General features: G+C 42.5%; 3 protein-coding genes across 6 annotated transcripts; 1 reads left to right on the top strand and 2 right to left on the bottom strand.

Moving 5' to 3' along the window:
* Nucleotides 1-58: 58 nt before the first annotated feature.
* proser3 (proline and serine rich 3) lies at nucleotides 59-5,393 on the top strand. 2 transcript variants are annotated; one of them, XM_084556622.1, is made up of 13 exons: nucleotides 59-538; nucleotides 613-721; nucleotides 811-1,034; nucleotides 1,126-1,280; nucleotides 1,404-1,486; nucleotides 2,602-2,687; nucleotides 2,767-2,900; nucleotides 3,032-3,240; nucleotides 3,317-3,810; nucleotides 3,919-4,066; nucleotides 4,560-4,731; nucleotides 5,014-5,095; nucleotides 5,265-5,393. In XM_084556622.1, exons 1-13 carry the CDS (start codon nucleotides 528-530, stop codon nucleotides 5,305-5,307), a joined length of 1,950 nt encoding a protein of 649 aa, XP_084412748.1. In that variant the 5' UTR covers nucleotides 59-527; the 3' UTR covers nucleotides 5,308-5,393. The 2 variants fall into 2 exon arrangements, with proteins under 2 accessions (XP_084412748.1, XP_084412747.1); XM_084556621.1 differs by having other exon boundaries at nucleotides 2,767-2,909.
* A 386-nt stretch (nucleotides 5,394-5,779) lies between these two features.
* hspb6 (heat shock protein, alpha-crystallin-related, b6) lies at nucleotides 5,780-6,850 on the bottom strand. Of its 2 annotated transcripts, none has more exons than XM_084556625.1 (3): nucleotides 6,460-6,850; nucleotides 6,043-6,168; nucleotides 5,780-5,945 (listed from the first exon to the last, which is right to left on the bottom strand). In XM_084556625.1, exons 1-3 carry the CDS (start codon nucleotides 6,613-6,615, stop codon nucleotides 5,790-5,792), a joined length of 438 nt encoding a protein of 145 aa, XP_084412751.1. In that variant the 5' UTR covers nucleotides 6,616-6,850; the 3' UTR covers nucleotides 5,780-5,789. The 2 variants fall into 2 exon arrangements, with proteins under 2 accessions (XP_084412751.1, XP_084412750.1); XM_084556624.1 differs by having other exon boundaries at nucleotides 6,043-6,165; nucleotides 6,460-6,709.
* A 1,136-nt stretch (nucleotides 6,851-7,986) lies between these two features.
* psenen (presenilin enhancer, gamma-secretase subunit) lies at nucleotides 7,987-10,259 on the bottom strand. 2 transcript variants are annotated; one of them, XM_084556628.1, is made up of 4 exons: nucleotides 10,085-10,259; nucleotides 9,625-9,703; nucleotides 9,268-9,372; nucleotides 7,987-8,496 (listed from the first exon to the last, which is right to left on the bottom strand). In XM_084556628.1, exons 2-4 carry the CDS (start codon nucleotides 9,683-9,685, stop codon nucleotides 8,357-8,359), a joined length of 306 nt encoding a protein of 101 aa, XP_084412754.1. In that variant the 5' UTR covers nucleotides 9,686-9,703; nucleotides 10,085-10,259; the 3' UTR covers nucleotides 7,987-8,356. The 2 variants fall into 2 exon arrangements, with proteins under 2 accessions (XP_084412754.1, XP_084412753.1); XM_084556627.1 differs by having other exon boundaries at nucleotides 9,625-9,706; nucleotides 10,085-10,255.
* Nucleotides 10,260-10,826: the final 567 nt, after the last annotated feature.

Below are 10,826 nucleotides of genomic sequence, written 5' to 3'. Positions count from 1 at the left end.
GCCCGTTTCCTATTAGCTGATTGGCGCTTGTGCAAACAGGGACCTCCGTGTGATTGGGTAAAACGGTACGTCCATCATCTTTAACTCGATGCCTATTGGCTGTACGTCGCGAAGTAACTAACGATCGGCATGGTGACCCTCACTTCTGGTAACATCGACATTGTGAGGTAGTTTTGGAAAATAAATAAGCTATGTGATTATGTTTTATTATTATATAGATTTTAGTCAAAATCTTGCACCGTAGAACGAATTGATCTTCAAAGTACCTGCTGTAGCAGCTTAATTCAACTACCTCGAAGACTGTTTGCGCCGTGCTGTCGTTTGCATCCATTGTAACTTTGTTTTGTGGACAAGGAAACTCGGAAGTGGTCGTTACATTACATAGGTAATGTAGTCAAACGAACACGGCCGTCCAGTTGTAATTTATGATAATAATAATAAAAAAAAATACGTCAGTTAAGGTCAGGCTACAGTGAAACGTCCCTTTCTGTGTTCATTGATGAATCACGTGTGATTCTAAAGCAGCCATGAAGTCCAGGTAAGATTTAATGGACACATGCTACAGTAGCCTAAACAATATTTACAGTAAGTCATGTGTGTTGTTCTTCTTAGTGGACCTGTATTCACAAGGCAGAATCCCTTCCCACCTGCATCAACAGGGAGGAGAGCACACTACCACCCATCTCGCAACCAGGCCATCACAAAGAAAGAGAAAAAAACAGTATGTGTTTAAGTCAGCGTTGCATATACTTCAAGACACAGTTCATTTTCATTCCCTAAGTCAAAAAATATCTTTTGTTGTTTCTGCAGACTCTGAGTCCTGTACGTTCAAAGCAGCGACCCAGTCCACATTCACACACTCGGCTGGACAAGGAACGTGACCGCCATTTTCCCGCCACTGATGGACAACCTGTTTATGACGAGTCCTGGCCCTCCACTGACAGCAATCCGGCCTCATCTGGCATGGAGGCGCCCAAACGGCCCGGGACAGCTACCTCGGCACCGGGAGTTCAGCAGGATTCGGTGCTGGCGAAGTACGCCATATGCTCTATTTAAAAAAACCTCCAACTTTGTTTTTCCAAAGAGGAAAGGCTGCATGCTAACCGTTTGAATGCCTCTTTCCAGATATATAGAACGCTTTCGCCACGGTCGGCCGCAGAGTCGAGAAGAGCGGCAGCAGATGTCTTCTGCTATTGGAGAGGAGGGGCAGGAGCCTTTTTGGTGGGTGTCGGACTCATCTTTACCCGCCAGTTCGACACCAACTAAAACAACAGACAAAGGTCTATTTTCACTTATTGCTGTGTTTTAATGTCTAGACGTTTGACTGTAACCAGCTCCTGAATTCACTGAAAATCATTCTGTGCAACCCCTATCTCTGAACCCCCTCATCCTAACTCTGAAAGATGACCACGATCCAGCTATTTACAGTCCAGCCCGACGACATCAACGTGACAGATCCCTTTCCCCATGCAGAGGATCCCTCAGTGTGAGTGTACTTGTGAGTTTACTCGAATTGAGTCACAATATATACAGTCTATCTATATATATATATATATATACGTATAGTCTTTTCCAACTGAACAGAAACAACAGGTGCTTTGTTTTCAAGTTTATATACTGAAAGGTTAAAGGGTTTATTTTCGTGTATTTCGTGATTATAATACAATGTGCCCAGTTTTGTGCCAGGTTTGTCTGAATGCCCGAGAGCCAGCTTGTACGCCGGAGAATCACTTTATTCCGACTTGGCGTGCATATAAATATTTGCATATCGACACCACATCAGCCCTTTTGGAAACCTCTGTGTTTATTAAATGCCTGGGGCACCAACATTTGTACAGCTGCATATGACACGTTGGGCAGCCTGCTGATGCCAAACATTCGCCTGAAAGCCAGCCCGAAGTTCGCCACCCCCAACTCCAAACTTTAGTGAGGGAATTTCGGGGTGGAGTTGTTTGGTTTGGAAGTCATTATGCCCCGGGGAAGATGCCAGGACAATCAGAAGCGTGCTCCATGATGAAATTCTGATGGTGTGTTACTTGGCTACGCCAGCCTAGCCTGTATCACCCTAAAAATATTATGTCAGTATTATGAGAACAGAAGATGTACTTTTCTAGTTTTATTCATTCATTCATTCATTTTTCTATACACGGTTATTCCTGTTAAGGGCCGCGGGGGTCTGCTGGAGCCTATCCCAGCAGACATCGGGCGAGAGGCAGGGGTACACCCTGGACAGGTCGCCAGTCCATCGCAGGGCTAACACAGAGACAGACAACCATTCACACTCACACTCACACCTACGGCCAATTTAGAATCACCAATTAACCTAATGAGCATGTCTTTGGATGGTGGGAGGAAGCTGGAGTACCCGGAGAGAACCCACGCAGACACAGGGAGAACATGCAAACTCCACACAGAAAGGCCAGCCGGCCCATGGATTCGAATCGGTGACCTTCTCGCTGTGAGGCATCAGTGCTAACCACCTCTCCACTGTGCCGCTCTAGTTTTATTCACTTACACAATATTGTGAATCCTATCCAAAGTCAAATCTTGAGGAAACTTATTATGCTTATTGTGTTCTGCTTGTTTTGTCTTTGTTCTCAGATTTTGTCTGACGCTTCCCAGGCTGAATTCGATGACACAGAGACATTACATCTTCAAGAAAGAGCCAACAGACTTTTGCTGAGAGGGTAGAAAGACCAGCAAGTTATAGTAATGATGAAAGAATTCATCCCTTAGGTTGCGATTAACTTATTGTCTTCCTGACAGCGAATACACTCTGAGTGATGGATCTATCCCTGTCAGCTCCGAGGGCCTGGGAGGCTCAGATTTCTCCTCTCCGGTCACTGCAGATGAGCCGGCGCGACGACCTGTCGTTACAAGTTTATTAAAACCTTCACTTGGTACGACTGGTAAGAGTGTGAAACAGAACCCTGTATGTTGACATTGGATTTTAACTTGCTGTGGACTCTTCTTAATGCTGTGTTGATTGCTGTTGTGTCGTCTTGTGCAATGCGTTTCTTAACAAATCCAGGGAAGGTCAGTTCAGACCCAGTCCGTGCTGTCACGGTGCCCCCCACACGTCCTGAGGAAGATATCTTGTTCCAGTGGCGTTTAAGGAGAAAGATGGAGCAAGCCAGGGAGTGGCCTCGGACCCTGCAGCCCTCCAGTCTTCACGGTTCCACATTTAGCTGGCAGCCCCCCATTTTAAGCCATCCATCATCTGGTGGACAAGCTCATAAGGTTGGGATATATTTTTTACTGTGTATTGCATAATCATAGCATGGTTCTGAGTCTCTTTCCCTTCCATTATCTATAGCAACAGCAGAGAATGCAACCTTCCTCCTCACAAAGCGTTACGCATCCACACATCACTGCTCCCCCACAAGAGACCCACAGACTATGTCCGCCAGTTCCAGATCCTGCTCCCTCTCCTGCCTACGTGTTCTCTGGCCCCTCAGTCTCTCACCCCCAGGCTATGGCCCATGTTCCTGCCCATATGCATTTACTCTGTGATGTCTTGCCCTGTCCCATCCAGTCATCCCGGGCTGGAGCGCAACAAAGCATTTCTCAAGGGTTAAATGAGTCTCAGACCAAAGTTGTGCACGAAAAGCCCCAGGTCCCCCCTGCAAGCTCAGCGGACCCCTTCACCGATGCGCCGTCCCCACCACCCGCTCTGTCTGGAGCTTTAGGGCAAGAGTGGCCTAGTCGCCAAACAATACCAGAGAGGAACAAGACAAGGAAAGCGGACACAAAAGAGTCGGACAAGAATGAGAAGAAGACGGCAGTCAGACAGCAAAAGAAATCCACAAGGTGAGGTATTTAAAACTTTGGACACTGTACAAATTCAAGTCTGAATGTTTAAATATATGTTTTGCTCATTATCTGTGACCACCATGTGGGGTATTGCTGTACAAACAGGACTTCTTCACATCAAAGGCTTCCCAAAAAGGTCACTCCGTGGAGGGAGCAGCTTCGCCAGGAGGGAAACCAGGAGGCGGCTAGTGAACGCTGCAGTGGTGATCGGGAACCACCACCACCCTCTCCAATCCACAGTGCTTTAGGACAGGTCTGTAAGTGGGGAAAGCTGCACTTTGTTTTTGTTGCTGGCACTAAGTCCTTTTTGTTTTATGCTCTCTTTGTAGTTCAACGTCATGCAGGCACTCTTTGTAGCCAGAAAGACTCTATGTGCTTATTTGGTCTTAAAGTTTTCCCTGCTCTCAGAATATGGTAACCTGCCAGATGAACTCAAAGATATGTGTGTGTGGTGTGTTGTTTATAAAAATACAGCACCTCATGAGGGTTTTTGAGTCTTTACGTTAATGCTTGTTTTGCTGAGGCGAGTATCAGAACCAAAAAATAAAGAAGTGGTCTCCAGGAGATGGACAGAGTGCAAAAGATTGCACACTGAAATCAGTTTAGTAGTTTAACCACAGATGCAGCATAGCCGTCAGTACCTGTTTAGAGGTCAGACGCTGTATTCTAATGGCAAAGTGCTGTGTCATCATGATAATTACAATGTGTATTAACCGGTGGAATGTGTTCTCACTGGGCATTTACAGGTAGTTTCAGAGGTGTTGTTCCCTACGGCGGACCCATCTCCCGCACAGAGGATCCCTGCTCCACGTGTTTCACCTCCTCACGCCGCCTCTGCACCTCCGCAATCCCCAGCTCCCCCGTGCAACGCGCAGAACTCCGTGGAGGTCATTTCACAGCTGCTGCAAGAAGCTGAAGGTGAGCGTATGGCAGCGAAGGGCACCAACCTCTGCCCCGGAGATAATTGTGGAGAATATATTCTGATCTATGAATAGATGCCTGGCTTCGCATTCTTAAACCCGTTGAGGTCAAAACCCCGAGAACTTTCTCCGTGGCTGCTTGTATGCAAAGTACTATGCCTGTAGCAATGTTGCATTTTCACCACTATAAACATGTTGTCTCTGCTCTCCATTAACTATTTACTCAAGGTTGCCCGATATCTGCTCATTTCCTCCAACGCTATGTTGCTTTTTGTTTCAGATTCTGATGAAAGAGAATTTGAAGATGACCCTTTGTTACAAGTCCTTCGCAAACAAAGAAAATGGGTTAAGGAGCAGATCAGGTAAACTTAAATAAAATTCCCATCAGAACAAGTTGCTATGCATTACCAGTACACAGTTTGTGTAAAGATATATATCCAGATTGATAATAATTTTAAAATCTCATGAAATGTTGGTCTCATAGTCCATTTTCCAGAAAAATAATTAATGCTTCTCTGTTTTTCTCCTCAGTGAAGTAGACTCCGTGTTGAATGAATTTCCAGAAGAAGAGTAACGCACTGACAACAATCCCTTATTGTAGTTTCTTTTCTTTTTTTTTTATTATCATTTTATAAAGAAATAAAGTTCATTTGCACTTTTTTCCAAGAAATATTTCCACATTACTCAGGGAAAATTTATGTCCGATTGTGTTGTTAATCAAAATCACAATGCATTGCATTTACAAAAGTTTCACAAAAAACAGGCAGCAGCTCAAATGGTGAACACAAAATATTTACAGAGAGTGGTTCCTTGAAACATTATGTAAGATGGTGAGTAATAGCAGAGCAGTATATACAAATCTCAGGGAATATTAGATGAGTGCCAGGAACGGGAGAAATGGGTGTTTTGGCAGCCGTTGAGTGCCGCTGCGAGTGGAGGACCTGGGAGTTATTGCTCTTTGTTTTGCTCGTGTGTTCATAAAAGATTCAGATCATTTTATTTTTTTAATACAGTGAAGATGTGAGGAGATTTTTTTTTTTTTTAATGTTAGTGCATTTAAGTGAGGGATCTGTCCTCAACTTGCAGCATAGGTGCAGATATAATAAGGATGCCGTCTGGAGAGACGGCTGACTCCAAAGCCAGGGTGTCCACTCCTTTTGGGATTCGGTAGCGGCGGCTGAACTGCCGCGTCGTGAAGCCAGGGCCATCAAGCTGACGGGGAGTGACACAAGAGCAGGGGTAAGATTAGAGGATCACACGAAGTACAGTCGTAACTGAAGTGCGCCAGTGTTTCTCACGGCATACCGACCTTTTTTTCTTCGTGCTTTCCTTGCACTTCCACAAAGTCTCCTATCACTTTGACCATCAGGTCCTCTGGGTTGAAATGCTTCACATCAACTTGAACTGTAAATCTGCTGTCATCACAGTTCACCTGCTAAAAAATAACACATGATTTATGTAGAAATAAAACAGGTAGGACTGCGAAATTCTAATCTAAATGATAGATGTCTTTAACAGTGTTTTAGCGTGAAAAAGTAAGCTGTTGGGAGACATTCGGTTGAATCTCAGAGTTGCTGAAGAAGACTGGATGCATTTGAAAATCTAAGGGGCCGAGTTAGATTGAGACAAAGATAAATAGGATATTTTACTCAACAGTTACGTCCTGAGCCACACAGCAATCAGATGTTTCTTTTTTTTAAATATTAAAAACATTAAAATAACCTACCTCTGCAGAACTGCCATTATCAGTCTCTGGAACTAATAACGTAGGGGACCAGTTGTGTTGTCCATAAGTCCCGTTCAGCCGAGGAATAAGAGGTGGTAAAACCTTCTCCCATGGGATATCACCAGCTGGCAAAGTGGGTGTCAGGAGGAAGTCCATTTCTGATAAGTAGAAAGCTTGTTTTGGGGCAAAAGAAAGAAGAGCAGACTGAATCGGTAGAGGTGGCGAAGCTGAAAGACAGTGCTGCTCAGCGCGTCTCTCCTTATATTCTCTGACCAAACTAGTGCGCAGAAGGGAAAGGACAGCCCCTGTTTTACCCGCTTGTTCTGAATGATGATGATGATCTGGCGCGCCCGTCTGTCTGACTCCGTGTATCCTCTCCCCGTGGGTGCTGGGCGTGACTGACTTGTTATGGTGCGCGTTTTATAGCTACTGCAGTTGCATAATGAGTTTGGGGAATTCACGCCGGGGCACCTTGCTTCTGTTATGATCCGGTCGGACTGCGTACCCTTGGGTGGTTCAGGCAACGGCCGCACGGATGACAGTGCAGTCCTGTTGTTTTTGGGGAAAGACGCAGCAGCTGCCGAGGGCTCAGCGTCAATTAACGTGTTTATCAGCCATTAACGGTGCCGCAGCCTTTTTTATTATCGGGCCGATGGCACCGAAGCAAACCACCCGTGCGTAATTATCGGATCCGTGCGCTTTAGATCTGTTGTCAGGGAAGGTCTGTCCAAAAATAAGTTCAAAAGAAGACGTTGCTGACCCCCGTGAGCGGATGCCAGACGGACAGTGACAGCGGGGTGACGGGAACGTCCCAGACACGTGCTTCGACGCGTGCGCCACCAATCAGCGCCGAGAAAATATTCTGCGTTTAAGTCGCTATATATCGATGCAAAAACATCCCATTACAAATAAAATACTTTATACTATCAAAGTAATCACCAGCTTGCTGTAAAGTAAAATCAATTTTATGAATGCTTTATAAATGACCTTAAATGAGCACAAATGAGAGACTGGAGTCAATATCACTTCATTCTAATAGCAAGGAGTACACAGTGTCCATTAGAGGATTTATGGACTCACAGTCCTGAACTTTCAGGTTTTAGGTTACCTCCTGTACCATGAAGAGTATGAGCCGATACTCCTTGTTCTTGGCACACTCCAGTGAAGTCAGCAGTTATGCATGGCAGGGACATGTTCTCCCCTGTTAGCGACACAGAACCTGTCACTTAAGCTTTGACCGCGACTAAAATTGGCACTGATTATGTTATGACTCACACAGGATGATAGGAAAGTGGGGACATTTGGAGGGATTAAGTTATTGGGTTCCACAACAGGCGCCAGTGGTCGTCTGGACTTTAGGAGACATATATAACAATGAGGGATATGTGTGTGTGTGTGTGTATATATATGGAAAGAATAGCTCATTGATCAGTCACCAAAACAATCATCCCTCACACGTCCACTGATCCTTGAGAGATAATGATATAAAAGCTACAGATGTTTATTAAAGACACTGTATCACAGAGACATTGTGGGTACAGTTTATTCGTCACTCATACAAGTAGAAATGTTTTTGGGTTCATAATCACAATAAAAATCCAGCTTCATCTATTCATGGCATTTGACTCGGTCGAGTACACAAGATTAGTTATTCTATCAAAAACCAAAAAAACTTTCTCAAATGCCTTGGCAAACACAAGCAACAGGAATTTCTGGGTCCGATGGCAGCTATTTTTGAAGATATGACAGATCACTCTTTTAACAAGTTATTAGCCACCAATTTAATAGGATTAGACAAACCATCCAAATGTTTCACTGTGGTTGGAGAAAGAACATTCTTTGGTCCATTAAAGTGGATCGTTAATTATTTTCAAAAGACCTGCCATTGAAGAATGCCTCAAGGAGTGCCCAGTGGAATTGTAAAGGACAAGTAATCCCCAACCTCCCCCCACTCTGCTCTGAAATGCTGGTAAATAGTAATCCAAGTTGTGAGTACCGCCACCCATAGCAGCAACCCCAGCGCTGACCGCTTCACATCTAGAAGAAAAAGACAAAAGAGTGTTATATTATCCTCTAATATGTTAAAAAAAAAAAGAATACATCCTAACAAATCACAAAGCACAATGTGTGTGTTCTAAACCAAGTGTCAATGGTGGCTCACCTGAAAACTACCTTAAACAATAATATTTACATATATATATATATTTTTTTTTTTACAAAACTTTTGAATAAATGTATTTTAATGTCAACAAGCAATAAATTATTCAAATTTTATACAAGCTTAGGAATATGGAGGGGCAATATGAACCACATTAATAGCGCGATTGTCTTCTCAGCATTCATAATCAACATGTCAACTATAGTATTCAACACCACTATCTTATTCATCCTTCTGAGTCAAATGAGCTTTAGTGCATTCCTAAATCAGGTTCTTATAGTTATCAAAATAAATATATAGATAAACATGTGAAAAACAAATCAAATTGAAACCTTCACCCCATTCTACTTAGAAATTACTTAAAAAGCTTTCCTTATCAAAATAAAAAGCTATTCTATCTCCTCCAGGTTTTATGAAAATATAAAAGGTTCTGATAAATTGTTTGTTAGAAATTATACCAAAAAAAACCCACATACATAGTAATATGTGAGTAACTGACAATTTTTCTCAGCTATACTGAGACAAAATGAGCTACAAGTGTAAAATCCACTGATGGACTATTGTGTGAAACTCCAAAACATACAATTTCATGTTCTGTTTCTTAATATGTTTTTGACTGTGCGTTTGTTTTCTGCATTTTTGACACTCACAGGCTTTTATCTGGAGCTGTTCAGTGTAGGTTGGCTTTACGAATGCCTCCCGAAAGAACCACACCACGTTGACGAGCCACAGAAATGGGAGAAATGCAAAACCACCTGTAAAACAATAAATAAATTAAAAAATGGGAGAAACAATGACAGAGAAAATTAAATAATAGATTTATCATGCTGTATTTTAAAGAAGACTACCAGCCATTGTAACTATACTGGTTACCCATTGCTCCCTCTCCCCTCAATAGGATCTGAGGATGTAGCTTATGGTGACTACTCCTGTTACCACTTCTTTCGTCTACACAGAATTTGTAGTAATAAACTACTACTTAGCGAGACTGAGTAGAATACACTCACCTAAGTAATATTTTCTGCATAGGCCGAGTTTCTCCTCATTGGGCAGTCGTTCAAGGTTCATCGTGAATTAATGTGGAGCCTGCTACAGAAAGAAAAACAAAGTTTACAGCGTTGAACCAGCTTTAGCTAACAACAAACCGATATGAAACCATCTTGTTTACCACTGAAAAGTTGCGACTGGGTTTAATGGCTTGGACATGACCTAACCAGTGTAATCTTGTAAAAACTCATTTCAAACAATAAAGCAGCGATTTTATGCACCATGACTCAGTTTGTCAGATGACTCGAAATTCACCCCAGGCGAACAATAGCATTTCGTTAGCTTAACAATGTAGCACAGGGCTGTCCCGAGCGCTAAAAACAGCCGTATCAGTAACTTCCGGTTTCTATAGAAGGTAATGTGGGCTTATAACGTTTCCAAGAAACTGTAATACCGTACATAAATGTAAAAATAATTTACCTTCTATTTTTTTTTAATCACCAAAAGTCAGACAAACGTCGCCAATCAGCTGAACAGAAACAATCACAAAACACTTCCTCCTTTTTCTTCTTCTTCTTTTTCTTCTTCGTCTTTATAATCTATGTTGTTTCAATTGGAATCACAAGCGAACGTGCGCTACTTACCGCCACCTACCGTAACGGAGTGCACAAAAAAAGTTTCACATTATTCTTCTGAGAGCTGTTAAAAACACATTATAAATATATATATATATATATTTTTTTCTTTCTTTTAACTCTACACACAGTGCAGTACGACATACAGTTAATATATTTGCTGTTGAGTTGCTGAAGAGTTCTGCTTCTCAGTCACTAAATTGTTCAGGTAGCAATAACGATGTGTCGCCATCTACTGTATTGCAAAGTGTGGTATTAAATCGTGGATGAGCATTGAATAATCAATACACTCACTGTAAATGCTGTACCACTCCTTTATTTTCCTCTGCATCCATGATCCAGGTCCTTCTGGCAGATGATAGCCATGCGTGTGATGGTAAAGATTAATCCCGTATTTAGACTACTACTATACACCAGACTACTGAAACGCCCCAATGATGACATCTGATTGCTGAACAAATTGACAATTTATTATATACTATGCCTTATAATAAAATATCTTGCAAGATAAAAGATGATATATTTATATATTATGTTTCTGGATAGCCTTGGAAATGCAATTTGTAAGACAGATGTAAACATAATTA

Source organism: Chelon labrosus (genome assembly GCF_963514085.1).
Source record: "Chelon labrosus genome assembly, chromosome: 12".
Lineage (NCBI taxonomy): Eukaryota > Metazoa > Chordata > Actinopteri > Mugiliformes > Mugilidae > Chelon > Chelon labrosus.
This window is presented reverse-complemented; position numbering and strand designations above follow the sequence as displayed.